Source organism: Myotis yumanensis, unplaced genomic scaffold, assembly GCF_028538775.1.
Source record: "Myotis yumanensis isolate MYYU_CA2020_CCGP unplaced genomic scaffold, mMyoYum1.0.hap1 SCAF_21, whole genome shotgun sequence".
Lineage (NCBI taxonomy): Eukaryota > Metazoa > Chordata > Mammalia > Chiroptera > Vespertilionidae > Myotis > Myotis yumanensis.
The window spans coordinates 16,842,506-16,859,058 of NW_027223772.1; the positions used below are offsets into that span (position 1 = coordinate 16,842,506).

The 16,553-nt window shown below is 43.0% G+C and overlaps 1 protein-coding gene and 1 pseudogene across 2 annotated transcripts in view; one reads left to right on the top strand and one right to left on the bottom strand.

The window, feature by feature from the left end:
• The window catches only part of IARS1 (isoleucyl-tRNA synthetase 1), a 117,620-nt gene that overhangs the window by 76,230 nt on the left and 24,837 nt on the right, over positions 1–16,553 (top strand). For both annotated transcript variants that reach the window (XM_070400891.1, XM_070400892.1), the window contains 5 exons: positions 2,002–2,093; positions 5,675–5,752; positions 13,656–13,777; positions 15,311–15,413; positions 15,664–15,747. In XM_070400891.1, coding sequence (XP_070256992.1) covers positions 2,002–2,093; positions 5,675–5,752; positions 13,656–13,777; positions 15,311–15,413; positions 15,664–15,747 — 479 coding nt within the window. The remainder of the gene's footprint in view (positions 1–2,001; positions 2,094–5,674; positions 5,753–13,655; positions 13,778–15,310; positions 15,414–15,663; positions 15,748–16,553) is intronic.
• LOC138998875 (selenoprotein K-like) lies at positions 14,628–15,233 on the bottom strand (annotated as a pseudogene).

Below are 16,553 nucleotides of genomic sequence, written 5' to 3' on the forward strand. Positions count from 1 at the left end.
CAGGAAGGGTCTGCAGGAGTGCCCTAGGGCGTGTCCAACCCGTCTCACTCAGTCCCGATTGGCTGGGCCCCAGCAGCAAGCTAACCTACCCCTGGTGGTCATTGCACGTCATAGTGAGCGGTTGATCGGCCTTAGCATATCATTAGCTTATTACACTTTGATTGGTTGAACGGTCGACCAGTCACAAGATGACCACTTAGCATATTAGGCTTTTCTTATATAGGATTTATTGATTGATATTAGAGAGAGGATAGGGGGGAGAGAGAAACATTGATTTGATGTTCCGTTTATTTATACATTCTTTGTTTGATTCTTGTATGTGCTGACCGGGGATTGAACCCTCAACCTTGGCATATTGGGATGACACTCGAGCCAAATGAGCTGCCTGGCCAGGGCTCTTTTCTTCATCTTGATGCCTGCTCAGTGATCAGGGTGGTGGTGGCTGTGGCAATTTTTTAAAATTGGCCAACAATGAATGAAGTTTGCTGCATCAGTTGACTTTTCCTTTCATGAATAGTTTCTCTATAGCATAGGATGCCGTTTGATAGCATTTTACCCACAGTAGACGTTCTTTCAAAATTAGAGTCAGTTTCAGAACCTGTTGCTGCTTCACCAACTAAGTTTATGTAATATTCTAAATCAGTGGTTCTCCACCTGTGGGTCACGACCCCTTTGACGGTTGAACGACCCTTTCACGGGTCATCTAAGACCATCCTGCATATCAGATAATTACATTACGATTCATAACAGTAGCAACATTACAGTTATGAAGCAGCAACAAAAATAATTTTATGGTTGGGTCACAACATGAGGAACTGTATTTAAAGGGCCGGAAGGTTGAGAACCACTGTTCTAAATCCTTTGTTGTCATTTCAACAGTCTCCACAGCATCTTCACCAGGAGTAATTGTGTGACTCTTCTTTCATTTGAGCACTTGGAGGCCATTGTAGTTTTATTAATTGCCCTAATTTCAATGTTGTTGTATTCTCAGGGACTGGAGAGGCCTGAGGAGCAGGAGAGAGAGAGGGGAATAGCCAGTCAATAGAGCAATTGGAACACACAACACTTATCGATTAAGTTTGAAATGTTTTGTGATAGTTCATGATACCCCAAAACAGTTGCAATAGTAACATCAACGACCACTGACCCCAGATCATCATAACAAGTATAGTAATGAAATAATTTGAAATATTGAAAAAATCATGACTGACACAAAGCAAGCAAATTATGTTGGAAAAATGGTGCCGATTAACTTGCAGGTTTGCCAGAATCCTTCAGTTTGTATTTTAAAAAATCTGAAACATAATAAAACAAGTGCAGTAAAATGAGGTATGGGTGGAAACCCCCCACCCTATTTTGGTCTTCAGAAAGTCTATTCTATTTTATTCATGGTTCTTGCTAAGTTTCTCGGTGGCATCATGAAGGATAGCTTGGGCTTGTGGGTTCTCTGGTGGGCCTGGGCTGTGTGTTATATGATGTTGAGCAGCAAGTATCACTGGGCTTCCTTTGCCAGATGCGTGGAGCACCCATATGCTCAGTTATGACAAGGATGTCTCGAGGCATTGCCAGTGTCCCTTGTGGAACAGAGTTGCTCTAGTTGAGAAACTGTGTGTCAGTCTTAGTTGACGTACAGAGCAGCACAGTGAAGGAAGTTGGGCCTGTGTGGTGCTGTAGCATTGTACAGCTCCAGGTAAACCTGCCTCCTGGCGTTGTGTGATGGGTAGTGTTGGCCTCTTGGCCACACATACAGGATATCCATTTTTCTCACTGACAGTGGCTCACAGGGCAGTTGTGTGCACCCCAAGACACTTTATGGTCATTGAGTATGTCCTTAGTGCAGGAGCCAGTGTGATTGCTTCCCTTTTGGTTCATTCTGTCTCAACAAGCATGGGGACCCTTGGATGACAGGGCTACTCGTTCTTTCCTTGTGTCCACTCCTTCCCCAAGCACCCCAAATGCTTAGTCTATTCTCAGTTCCTGATTGATTGGTCTTACTTTTAGCTTATAGGCTTTATACTGTGGTGCCCCGCCTGGTCAAGTTTGTCGATGTTCTGACCAATTGGTATGTCAGGATGAACCGCCGAAGATTAAAGGTAAGTCCAGGTTGTTTTTCAGAAGAGCAGAAAGTGTAGGAAGTGTGAAAATAAGTACAGCCCAATGCTATAATGTTTTGAAGCAATTTTTTTTCTTTTTACGTTTCGTATTAACTATATTTATCGCCATTTGATGGCTAGGGACCTGTAAGTTTTAAAAGTCATGGCGCATATTTTCAGAACACAATTATGGACATGCCATATTAGAGGGAGGCTCAGGGCCACGTAGCAGTAAACTAAGCATACCTCTTAAAACCCAAAACAAGTTATGCAAATATTTTCAAATGTCATGTACAACTGTGATCTCCAGAGGAACTCTGAGCTATAGAGGGTCAGTTATTGATAAAACTCTTCCTTGAGCATGTTGGGGACTTTTAACGAATGAAGAATAAGTCCTGTCTCAAGACTTCAGCCATGCATAAACAATCTTCTATCTACACTAATAAAAGACAAACCTGCAAATTGACCGTACCTCCACTACGCCTTAAGCCATGCCCACCAGCCAGTCAAAGTGACTATATGCAAATTAACCCAATCAAGATGGCGGCTGGCAGCCAGGGAGCTGGAGCAAGCAGGAGGCTTGGTTGCCCCGATGATGGAGGAAGCCAAGCTTCCCGCCTGCTGCAGCCGGCTCTGAGCTCCACTTAAGGCAACAAAGTTTCAATTATAGAAGTTAAATAAACCCCAGATACCTGCTTTCAGCAGGCCATGGCCACTGAGCTAGAGCGAGCAGGAGGCTTCCCTCCCACCTGCCCTGGCCGGCTCTGAGCGCCTCTCAAGGCTACAAAGTTTTAATTATAGAAGGTAAATAAATCTCAGAATAAAAAAGAAAAAAAGGAAAGGCTGGGAGCTTCTGTCGCCGGGTGGCTTGGCCAGCCTGAAAATGGCCCTCAGCCCCTCACCCAGACTGGCCAGGCACCCCGGTGGAGATCCCCCACCCTAAAGGGGGTGTAGCCAGTCTGAAAACAGCCATCAGCCCCTCACCCAGGCTGGCCAAACCTCCATGGGGCGAGGGTCCCCACTGCGGGGGGGGGGGGGGCGCTTGACAACCTGCAAACAGCCATCAGCCCCTCACCCAGGCTAGCCAGGCACCCCAGTGGGGACCCCCACCCTGAAGGGGGTGTGGCCAGCCTGAAAACAGCCATCAGCCCCTCACCCAGGCTGACCAGGCATCCAAGCGGGACCCCCACCCTGATCCGGGACACCCTTCAGGGCAAACCAGCTGGCCCCGACCCATGCACCAGGCCTCTATTTTTATATAATAAAAGGGTAATGTGCAAACTGACCCTAACAGCAGAACGATGGGAATGACTGGTCACTATGATGCACACTGACCACCAGGGGGCAGACGCTCAATGCAGGAGCTGCCCCCTGGTGGTCAGTGCGCTCCCACAGGGGGAGCTCTGCTCAGCCACAGGCAGGCTGATGGCTGCCAGTACAGCGGTGGTGGTGGGAGCCTCTCCTGCCTCCTCAGCAGCGCTAAGGATGTCCGACTGCAGCTTAGGCCGGCTCCCCGCTAGCAAATGGACATCCCCCAAGGGCTGCCAGGCTGCCAGAGGGATGTCTGACTGCCTGCTTGGGCCCGATCCCCCAGGGAGCGTCCTAAGCCAGCAGGTGGACATCCTCCGAGGGGTCCCAAACTGCAAGAGGGCATAGGCCGGGCTGAGGGACACCCCCGACTGCACAATTTTTATGCACCGGGCCTCTAGTCTATATATATAAAAGCCTAAGCAACTGTTCACTCAGTAGCTATGACGCGCACTGACCACTGGGGGTAGATGCTCAATGCACAGGCATGGAAACATGGAACAGACTGATGAATCTCAGAGGGGAGGGGGTACAAGGGTGGGAAGAGATTACCAAAGATCTTATATGCGTATTAGAGGCCCAGGGCATGGATTTGTGCACGGATATAGTCCCTAGATCTGGCCTGAGGGGATTGGGCCAAAACTGGGTCTCTGACATCCCCTGAGGGATCCTGGATTGCTAGAGGGCACAGGCCAGCCTGAGGGACCCCACCAGTGCACCAGTTCGTGCACTGGGCCTCTAGTGATTATATAATACAGGAGATACTTATACCAAAGGCCAGTTGGGTGCCCACCGCACATCATTTTTGTTGTTGTTTGTGGGTGTTCTGTTTTTTTAAATCCTCCATTGATATTTAGAGAGAGCTTAGGGAAGGGGAGAGACAGAGAGAGAAACATCAATGTGAATGTCAAATTGACTGGTTGCCTCCCGCACAAGTGACCGATTATCGAGCCTGCAACCGAGATTCATGCCCTTGACTGGAATTGAACCTGCAACCATTCAGTATGCTGGCCAGTGCTCTATCCACTGAGCCAATCTGGCTAGGGCTACCCATTAGCTTTTCCTTCAAATGTGTTGATGACAAAAGCCCAGAACAGAACAGTAATTCATTTTTGTTAAAATGTGCACATGTAGCCCTAATTGGTTTGGCTCCGTGGATAGAGCATCGGCCTGCGAACTGAAAATGTGCACATGTATACATGTATGTCTTTATACACACAAAATCTACAAGGACATGGATTAAAATGTTTACAGTAATTTTTTCTGGGTAACATAATTATGGTTCAGTGTTCTTTTTTATTATCTTTGTTTTTTTAATAATGAATCAATATAATTATTTTTAAATACATAGTGTATATATTTTTTAAAGTTACCTAAAAGTGCTTTAAAGTTTTTATGTTAACCCCTAGAGTGCCGGGGAGCACGATTGTGCTCCTCCTGGCTTTTGCCAAAAGTGCCAGGAGCGCTATCACGCTCCTCCTGCAGTGTCCAGTTCTAAGTCTGCTTTTATTAGTGATGATGATATTGCTAAATATGTCAATTCTTGCTGTGAAGATGACGATTTTGTGGCAGATATTGAATATATAACTTCATTTACTTGCAATGCATAATTTTTTTCCTAAACTGCTGTAAAATCAGCAAAAATGCCTTGGCAATTTTAGCATAGTTCCTAGGATATTGGTTGGCACTCAAAGGGTTAACAACTACTTGTCCATGGTGTGGGAATCCCACTCTCAGACATCGGGTTCTCTTAACTCATCTTTACCTCACAGTTACAGAGCCCTTCTCCATTAGCTTGGCCTCAGGTGGTATGGGAGGGAGTAAGGGTCTCATCCTGGCTTTCTGCCCTGGCCCCAGATCACCTCTGCTAGTCACATCTCCTTGCTCTCTCTGTCCTATCTGTACAATATGTACTCCCTAGGGATTGTCTCTCTCTCTCTTTCTCTCTCTCTCTTTAATTGTGTGCTCCCTATGGGTTGTCTCTCCTTTTTTAAAATATATTTTTATTGATTTCAGAGAGGAAGGGAGAGGGAGAAATAGAAACATCAATGATGAGAGAGAATCATTGATCAGCTGCCTCCTGCTCGCCTTCTACTGGGGATCGAGCCTGCAACCCAGGCATGTGCCCTGACTGAATCGAATCCAGGACCCTTCAGTCCACAGACTGATGCTCTATCCACTGAGCCAAACCAGCTAGGGCTAGATTATCTCTTTTTAATAAACTTCTTACTTGGTTTTAACAGTTCAGTATGTGTTTCTTTTTTATTCACTAGGGCGAAAATGGGAAGGAGGATTGTGTTACGGCCCTGGAAACCTTGTTCAGTGTTCTGCTTTCTCTGTGCAGACTGATGGTAAGATTCTTTGCCCCATTCTATAACTCGTCCTGTGGGCTGCTCACAGCGCCCTATTGCTTCAGTGTCCTCTGTCTGTATTCTGTATTTGGTCCACTGGAAATAGAAATTGAGTTTTAAAGCAACTTAAATCTCTAGTTCCTTTTCAGAAATCTTACGTGTGTCAAGTAAGGACTAAGCAATAGTTTTGAAAGTTGGGTTTTTGTGGTGATTTCAGGGGGAGGTTGATGGGGAGGTGGAAGGAGGGTATATAGGGGGGATAAATGGTGATGGGACAATTAAATAAAGGTGGTGAAAAGTTAATACTATAAAACAATTTGGATTTTTTTTTTCTTTTCACTACTGGCAGTATGTTTCAGGTCAAGGTTCTTGCATCTAGATTGAATTGCCAAAGTTCCCCTAAACATTGGACCTCTTCTTCACTATCATTGTCACAGTGAAGCTCTTGAACTAACATCTCGCCAAACATATTACAAACAGTATTTTACTTGACACATATTCCTACCAATTAAAATATTAATTAAATAACATACAGTATATTTGTACTTGTTTTAATTCCTCATATCCTATTTCGGCTACTCCAGTGGTCGGCAAACTCATTAGTCAACAGAGCCAAATATCAACAGTACAACGAGTGAAATTTCTTTTGAGAGCCAAAATTTTTTTTTTTTAATATATTTTATTGAATTTTTACAGAGAGGAAGGGAGAGAGATAGAGAGTTAGAAACATCGATGAGAGAGAAACATCAATCAACTGCCTCCTGCACATCTCCCACTGGGGATGTGCCGGCAACCCAGGTACATGCCCTTGACCGGAATCAAACCTGGGACCCTTGAGTCCGCAGGCCACGCTCTATCCACTGAGCCAAACCGGTTTCGGCGAGAGCCAAAATTTTTAAATTTAAACTATATAGGTAGGTACATTGTTACTAACTTAATTAGGGTACTCCTCAGCTGGCCTTTGCTAAAAACGTCCTCAATCTGATTAAGGTATGTTCGCTAAGGTCGACCCCTTCCAACTCTCCCATCCACACTCGTCTTGTATACTTGTCTTGTCTATCTCCTTTCCGAAAACCGACTTCTGCACACGGGCCACGAAGTTTCAATCGCACTGTACTGGCACACCCGCATGTGGTATTTTGTGGAAGAGCCACCCTCAAGGGGCCGAAGAGCCGCATGTGGGTCGTGAGCCGCGGTTTGCCAACCCCTGGGCTACTCCATTGTCACTTATATGCCTTCTGTATATTTCCTAAACATACACAGAATGAGAGTCTGCTTTGTATGAGGTCTCGTGCCTGGTTCCTCACATCTCTTCTCATTCATTTTTATCCTAAGAAGCAGGTTGTATTCCCCCAGGTTGCAGATGAGGTTCTGACTTTTGGGGACATTGATTCCTTTTTATATTGACTTTGCTGGCACATGGTCAGTGACTCCTTTTGTTTGTTTGTTAATTAATTTACGGGGGTGACATTGGTTATTAAAATCATATAGGTTTCAAATGTACAATTCTATGACACATCATCTGTATATCGCACTTGTGTCCACCACCCAGTCAGATCTGTCACCATTTATTTGATACCCCCTTTCTCACCCGCTTCCCTGCAATAAGAACTATACAGTTACCTGTGTCTGTGAGTTTTTGTTTGTTTGTTTTTCTTATTTGTTCATTTGTTGTTTTCAATTTTATATCCCACATACGAGTGAAATCATATGGTTCTTAGCTTTTTCAGTCTGACTTAATTTTGCTTCCATGATATTCTCAAGATCCATCTATGTTGTTGCAAATGACAGTGTTTCATCTTACAGCTGAGTGGTATTCCATTTTATATATGTACCACCTCTTCTTGATCCAGTCATTGATCAAAGGACACTTTAGTTGTTTTAATGTCTTGGCCACCATGAATCTGCTGCACAGAACCTAGGGATGCATATATCTTTGCAAATAAATGTTTTCAAATTTTTCCGCTAGATACCCAGAAGAGGGGTTGCTGATTATATAGTAACTCTATTCTTAACAAATTTGAAGAACCTCCGTACTGTTTCTGTTCTTCATATTTGCTGTAACAGTTTATATTCCCATCAACAATGAATGAGGATTCTTTTTTTTCACAACCTCTCCAACACTTGTTATTATTGCTTTCTTATTGATGATAACATTCTAACAAGTGTGAGGTGGTGACTCATTCTAGTTTTGATTTGCATTTTCCTAATAGCTGATGAAGTTGAGCGTTTTTTCATATGTCTGTTGGAGAGTTCTGTGTCTTCTTGGAAGAAGTGTCCAGGATTTCTGTCCCTCTTGTATGTAATTGGATTATTTCTTCAGTGTTGTGTTCTTGATATATTTTGGATATTAACTGCATGTCAGAGCTATTGTTTGCAAATATTTTCACCCATTCCTTTGTGTTTTTGTTGTTGTTGTTCATGGTGTCTTGCTGTTCAGAAGTTTTTTAGTTTGATATAGTCCTATTCATTTATTTTTGCTTTTACTACCCTAACCTTTGGGCTCAAATTCATAGAATTCTCCATAAGACCCAGGTCCATAAAATTTAGTACCTAAGTTCTAATATATATGGATAAACACTAATTTGCTTCTTTTGCATGTGGCTTTCTAATGTCCCCAGCACCATTTATTAAAAAGTTTTTCTTTTTTCCATTGTATGTTTTGGGCTCCTTTGTCAAAAATCATTTGCCCGCATACATGTGGGTTTGTTTCTGGGCTCAGCTCTTAATTCTGTTCCCTTAAATTTTGTGTCTGTTTTTCTGCTAATACCATGCTGTTTTAATTATTGTTGCTTTGTATAATTTGAAGTTGGGGAGTGTGATACCTTCGGTTTTGTTCTTTTTTCTCAGGATTGTTTTGGATGTTTGGGGTCTTTTGTGGTCCAATACAGATGTGATGATTTTGTGTTCTATTTCTTTTTTAAATGCCATTGGGGTTTTGATGGGCGATTGCATTAAATCTGTATATTGCTTTGGATAATATGTCCATTGTAACTATGGTGGTTCTTCCAATTCATAAATATGGAATACCTTTCCAACTTATTGTGTCTTTTTCAAACTTTTTTAATAATATCTTGCAGTTTTCAGTGTACAGGTCCTTCACATCCTTTGTTCAGTTTATTCCCAGGTATTCTACTTTTGTTGCAATTGCAAAAGGATTTTTTGTTATTGTTGTTCATTTTTTAGTTTGTTTTTAAAATGTCATTGTTAGTATATAGGAAAGCAGATCAGTGTATTTTTGTATATTAATTTTGTATCCTGCCACTTCCTGCATTTGTTCATTGTTTCTAATAGTTTTTTGGTGGTGTCTTTAGAGTTTTCTATATAAAGAATCATGTCATCTACAAACGGTGGCACTTTCACTTCTTCATTCCCAAATTGGATGCCTTTTATTTCTTTCTCTTGCCTGATTACTCTGGCTAGGACTTCCAGTACTATTTTATCCTAGAGGCCCAGTGCATGAAATTCGTGCACTTGGGTTCCCTCAGCCCTGCCTGTGCCCTCGCGCAGTCCGGGAGACCTCGGGGGATGTCCAATTGCCACAGAGGTGGGAGAGGCTCCCACCACCGCTGCTTCACTTGCCAGCCGTGAGCCCGGCTTCTGGCCAAGCAGTGCTCCCCCTGTGGGAACGCACTGACCACCAGAAGACAGCTCCTGCGTTGAGTGTCTGCCCCCTGGTGGTCAGTGCGCATCATGGCGACTGGTCAATTTGCATATTAGCCTTTTATGCCTGCGGGATCGGGCTGTAACTGGCTCTCCGACATCCCCCTAGGGGTCCCGGATTATGATAGGGTGCAGCCACGCTGAGGGACCCCACTGGTGCATGATCACGGCTGGGTAGGGACGCGGGAGGTTGGCCAGCCAGGGATGGATCACGGGAGGGGTCCAGGGTATGTGCAGCCATCTCGCTCAGTCCTGATTGGCCAGATCCCAGCAGCAAGCTAACCTACCAGTCAGAGTGTCTGACCCCTGGTGGTCAGTGCACATCATAGCGACTGGTCAACCGGTCGACTGTCTGCCCCCTGGTGGTCAGTGCACGTCATAGCGAGCAGTTGAGCGTCCTTAGCATATTATTACCATATTACTCTTTGATTGTTTAAATGGCTGACCGGACACAGCATATTAGGTTTTTATGCTAAGTGTCCAGCCAGTTGGTGTGCAGCGCATTGACCACCAGAGGGCAGATTCTCAATGCACTGGCCACTTACAGAGAAATGGCACTGCGGACCTTGTGCCCACAAAGCAACACTTGGCTTCCCCCAAGTGGGACACAGGCCCCACCACCACCCCAGAGCGACAGCCCACCAAATTGATGCTGATGCTGCCGAGACCCCATGGCGCAAAATGCAGCCCACAACCCAACTCAGCCTGGAAATGGTTGCTGTGGGTGCCAGGTAATGATGTCACGTAGCAATGCCTGGCTTCCTCTCCCTAGCAACGACTAGCCTCCTTACAGTTTTTTCAGCTCAGGAACACAACTTCCTTTATAGTCAGGTGCAAACATTTCACACTTTAAATGTCTGTGAAGCATTTTCCCGAGCCTCATCTCGTTTGATCTTCACAGAAGTCCTGGAGTAGGTAGATAGGAGACTCGGTGGAGTTCTATTTTCTTTTCATTAGCCGGAAAACGGAAATTTAGAAAGTTTAGAAACTTGTTCCAACTGGAAAGAAATTAGAAATGGTGGACCTTGGAAATGACTTCAGGTTTTCTCACTGCGCAGATTATAGTCAAACACTGCTGCAGTTAAATATTTTACCCTTTGTTCTCTCTATATGATCTACAATAATAATTTGCTTCATGTTGATATTTACTGCTGTGTTGTTGACAATTACTTGAAAGAGAAGTTGGGGTGCTTCACTGGGCTGGAAAAAGTTTAGCAAAATCAGAAAGCAGGTCTAATTAAGCAAATTTATTCTGTATATATAAAAGGCTAAGTTGATTTGTGTATGTTGAACCATCCTTGTACCCTGGAATGAACCTTTGATCATGGTATATTATTTTTTAATGTACTATTCGATTTGCTAGTATTTTATTTAGGGTTATTGCATCTGTACTCATCGGAGATATTGGTCTGTAAGTTTATTTTTCTGTGTTATCTGTGCCAGGTTTTGGTATCAAGGTTATGTTGACCTTATAAAATGTATTAGGAAGTATTGGCTCTTCGGTTTTTTAGAAGAGTTTGAGCAGGATATGTATTAAATATTCTGGTGAAGCCATCTGGTCCTGCACTTTTGGCTTTTAGAAGGTTTACTTTGTTGTGGGGAGTTGTTTAGTTTGGTTTATTTTTTGTTTTGGTTTGTTTGTTTGTTTGTTTGTTTTTGTTAATCCTCACCCAAGATTTTTTTTTACATTGATTTTTATTTTTTTAGAGAGAGTGGAAGGGAGTGGGAGAGAGTGAGAAACATCAATGTGAGAGAGACACATCAATTGGTTGCCTCCTAAACGTGTCCCAATCAGGGTTCTGGATTGAGCCTACAACTGAAGTATGTGCCCTTGGCAAGAATCAAACCCAGGACCCTTCAGTATTTGGGCCAATGCTCTACCCTATGAGCCAGACTAGCTATGGCTTGTTTGTTCTTTTATGTTTTCATTGATTTTTTTTTTTTTAATATTCAAACCTTTTGTTTATTTACTTATTTATTTTTTAATCTTTATTGTTGAGAGTATTACAGGTGTCCCGACCACCCTCTCCCCTCCTCCCTCTGAGATTCATCAGTCTGTTTCATGATTCCATGCCTCTGTTTCTATTTTATTCATCAGTTTATTTTGTTCATTAGATTCCTTGCACGTGTTACCTGTGTATGTGTAGTGTTGTAATACGGTGTGGTCTGAAGCTGTCCACTGAGTGCACTGGCAGGAGCTACAGAGCGATCTGCAGTTGGCTGCTATTTGTATTGGGTTTGGAGGTGCCCAGGCGAGGCCTAGCTGAAGCAAGGCATGCTGCTGCTGGTGCTGGGTCTTGGGCTTCTTATTAAGAGGTATGGAGCATGCTGATGCCAGCTTCTGCTTGTTTTAGCTATTTTAGGAAAGACTGAAGCCTGAGCAAGGACAGGCCATTCATATGGAAAAGCCACTACAAACAGCTTAGGTGGGGCTGCAGATTGAGTAGGGAGGGATTTTAGAACACCAGGGTGGAGCGAACAGTGTGAGCAAGGTTGATGGAGACAGATATGACACCTGTCAGTCAGCTCTGGGACGGGAGGGGTTAGGAGGGAGGTCTCAGCATAGGAATGATGAACCCCTGTGAGCACTCCTTTCTGGGAGAAAGCCACATTCTAGTTCTTGCTCTGCTGCCAGACAATCCAGTTCCTTCCCATATGTCCCTGGATCCCCCCCTGAGCAAGTCTGAGTAAGTCTGTGTATCATCCCTTTAAGAGGAACTGCTGGGACTCCATGTCACTTAGCCTCAATCCCTGCTTGTTTTTATAGCCTGAAGTTATGGGGACTTCTCTTTCCAACACTGGAACCCTGGACTGAGGGGTCTTGTGTGTGGCATGTGCTTTCTTATTTACTTCTCTAGTTGTAGGACTGACATTCAGCCAGATTTCAACTGGGTCTGAATGATGGTTGTTCTGTATTTTAGTTATATGTTCATATATATATACACACACACACACACACACACACACACACACATATACACATACATACATACACACACACATATATATATAAATAATATATATAAATAATATATATAATATATATTATATATATAAAATCATTTTTATTTATCCATTTTGTTTTTTAATTTTTTTTTTTTATTGATTTCAGAGAAGGGAGAGGGAGAAAGAGATAGAAACATCAATGATGAGAAAGAATCATTTATCAGCTGCCTCCTGCACACCCTCTAGTGGGGATCGAGCCCGCAACCCGGACATGTGCCCTTGCCCAAAATCGAACCTGGGACTCTTCATTCCCCAGGCCAACACTCTAACTACTGAGCAAAACCGGCTAGGGCTTTAGTTATAATTTTGATGTGGTTGTGGAAGGCAGCAAGTCCTGGCATTTACCTGCGTCACTATCTTGGTTCACTCTTCGAATATTCTGTTTTTTATTGATTTTTTAGAGAGATAGAAACATGGCTGAGAGAGAAGCATCAATCAGCTGCCTCCTACACACCCCCTACTGGGGTTAGAGCCCCCAACCCAGGCATGTCTCCTGATGAGGAATCAAACCGGGGACCTCTTGGTTCGTGAGTCAGCACTCAACCACTGAGCCACACTAGGAGATTTTTGATGGTTCTTTCAGTTTCCTCACTGTTAATCTATTTAGATTTTTCCAGTTCTATATGTCTGGGGACTTACTCATTTCTTTTAAGTTACTAAATTTGGTGGTCTATTTTAGTGTGATCCTCTGTGATGTCTGTGGTAACTTCTCTTTCATTTCTCATCTTGCTTATTTCTCTTTTTGTTCTGTAATGAGTGTAGCCAGAATTTGTCAATTTTGTTAATCTTTTTATATAGAGGCAGCTCTTTGTTGCATTAATTTTTTGTGTAGTGTTTTAGTTCTCCACTTCATTTTATTCTGCTTTAATTTTTCTTTTCTTCTGGAATTTGGGCTGCTTTTGTTCTTCTTTTTCTAGATCTTTAAGACTAATGTTGTTTACTTGGGATTTTTCTGTCCTGTCTTGACATAGGACAGTCACTCTTCTTTTTATTGCAGAAATCCTCCAGGATGCTTTGGGTCCTGGCTTGTACTCCACTGTGCTTCACAGGAAGGTCCTCTCTCCAAAGTCAAAATGAGGTCCTTTCTCTTTTGTAGTACATGCTTAGTTACCTCACGTCCACTTCTTTGCAGATATCTTTCTCGAAAAAGGTTTAGTTCCCATTTTCCACTCTGAGGTCAGCTAATGATGGTTGCCTATGAATGACATGATGTTCTCTGCTCTATCCTTAATAGGCCCCGTATACACCTTTTCTTACTGAATTGATGTACCAGAATCTTAAGATGCTGATTGACCCTGTTTCTGTCCAGGACAAGGACACACTCAGCATCCACTACCTCATGCTGCCCCGTGTTCGGTAAGAATCTAATACAGCCCCGGCCAGTTACTCAGTGGTTAGAGCATAGGTTGACACACCAAAGGGTAATGGGTTTAATTCCTGGTCAAGGTCACGTATCTGGGTTCCAGGTTTGATCTTCGGCCCCGGTTGGGGTACGTGCAGCAGGCAACATCTCTCACATCAATGTTTCTCTGTCTCTCTGTCTGTCTCTCTCTCCCTTCACTGCCTCTCGCTCCCTCCCTTACACTCCCTCCCTCCTCTTCCATCATCATATCTCTAAAAAGCAAAGGGAAAAATATCCTTGGTTGAGTATTAACAATAAGAAAAAAACAAACAAACAAACAGAAGAATCAAGTATATGTAAGCCTCACCGGGACCATGGGAAGGGAAGTTGCCAAAGATGCACTGGTGTGGGGCCCCTAGCTGGCCCCTTGGTTCCGTACCTCTCACCTGAGCTGCTCCTAAGGGTACAGAATAGGTAGAAATGGGGATGCTCAGTGTGAAACCACTTATGGCGCTGCAGCACGTGTGCTGTGACTAGGTTGTTCGAGTCACCTAGGGGAGCTGCTGGGTACTGACCAGGAGACTCTAGCTTGCCGCCTACTTCTTGCCATGTACCCCCAAGGCCAGTGCACGCTGTCCTTCCCCAAGTGCCTCACGAGTAGGCCTAGCCACACCATCATATCTTTAACCTGTCCCTCTTTCTTATGTAGGCATGCCTATTGTTTGGGATTTTTTTCCTTTTTTTTTTTTTAATACAATGTGATTTATTTATAAATGAGAACAAATTAACAATGAACACTTTCAGAAGTTGAAAAAGGACACCAACAGTACTAAATACATAGGCTTTTAATTTTCTTCAAATTCGGAGTTTTAATTATACAAAGATGAGTAGTCAATTATGTAACCTAAAAATATTTACTTATTAAACTATATTAATACTTTCAATAAACTATACAAAAAGATAATGAGACAAACATGTGCATTTATAGAATTGCATGTCAGCCATGCCAGATCCCTGTGAGGGAATTCCCAACACGACCTCATTCGTCTGTGAGGACACAGAGTAATTCTTGTTTAGACATACACATTCATTTACTTGTCCAGCCTGGTCAGCCCTCCACTGCTTGATGGTTTCCTTCCGCTATGAATGTGCATGTCCAGTCGTCTGCTTCTTAGGGCAGACATTTACCTTCCTCATCCACAAGCCATTGGAGGAGGACCGGGCCACGCAGATGGTTAATTCGACCCATTATTCTGGGAGGGTTTCCTGGGGGCCCTCTTCCATCATCATATCTGGAATCAGATGAGTTTCCGTAGCCTCTTCCCTTTTTCAGATTTTGCTGAAGCAGAGTTTTGAAAAACAAAACCACGAACTCAGCTATTTCCCAGAAGACATCTGTTATCAAAGATAATCTCCATGGAGACTGACTCCTGCTGTCCAACACTTGTCCGTTCACAATGTAGACCATCTTGATCCTCGTTCCCCTCCTCCCCGGGATTTTTTCCTTTAAATTTAATACCTCTTATTTCCCCGCTTCTTCTAATCAGAGAGGACTTGATTGACAAGAAAACTGAGAGTGCAGTATCTAGAATGCAGTCTGTGATTGAACTTGGGCGAGTGATTCGTGACCGCAAAACTATTCCAATAAAGGTTTGAAATTTTATTTATTTTACATTGCACAGACCTAAATAATTATGTCTTTGAGTATTTTCTTTGTATAGAGAGCTTCCAGCAATGGCAGTTTTTATTCATTTCTACAGTAAGGGTATGAATGACTTAATACAAGTTGAGCCTAGTTATTCTTTGAACCTGACATTAGATTAAAACATTTAACGTTCCATTTTTCTCTGGTTGTGAGGACTGGCTGCTTAGTGAACTTGTTCTTATCTTTTCCTCCTAGTATCCTTTGAAAGAAATTGTCGTTATCCATCAAGATCCAGAAGCTCTCGGTGATATCAGATCTTTGGAGAAGTATATTATTGAGGTAAGGCATGTGATTTGTCCCTGGGTCTAAGCAGACTTCTTTCATTGAGAAGATTATTTTGATTAGGACTCTCCAATAAACTACACTTTGAGTGTATAATTTATCCTTTTTTATTTTTTATATACATAATTTAACTCTGAACATTTCCTTGCTGCTAAGAATCATCATCAATTTTCACATTGTTATTTTAATTCTCTATAAATTATGTCAAGGTTGTCCTTGCAGCTCAGTGGTTAGAGTATCAGCCTGCGCACCAAATGGTTGTGGGTTCAGTTCTCCATTCCAGGTCGAGGGCACATACCTGGGTTGTGGGTTTACACCCCACACCTGGTCAGGTTGTGTGTGGGAGGCAACCAGTTGATGTGTCTCTTGCATCGATGTTTCTCTCTCTCACTCTCTCTCTTCCTCCCTCCCACTCTCTGAAAAGTAATGGAAAAAAATATCCTAGGTTAGGATTCACACAAACACACAAAAAGATTTCAAGGTCAATTAATTTCCTTGCCTTAATTGGATCATTTATACCTTCATCCACTTCTCTTCCCTAAAGTACTTGCTGATAATTAACAAAAAAAACTTGGTTCCTTCAGATTATCTATGTGACAAGTGAACATGTGGTTTGTAAACAGTTCAAGCTCTGACATAGTCCTTCATATCCCATTTGCTCCCTGCACTCTCACCCCTCCTAAGCCTGTTCACTAGGCTGTCTTCTGCCAGGGTTGTTCCTAGCATTTTATAGACCTATTCACACAGTAAAGTGCATCTCAGGTTAGAACATACAGATGTACTTTCTTCTTTTTACAGCTGCA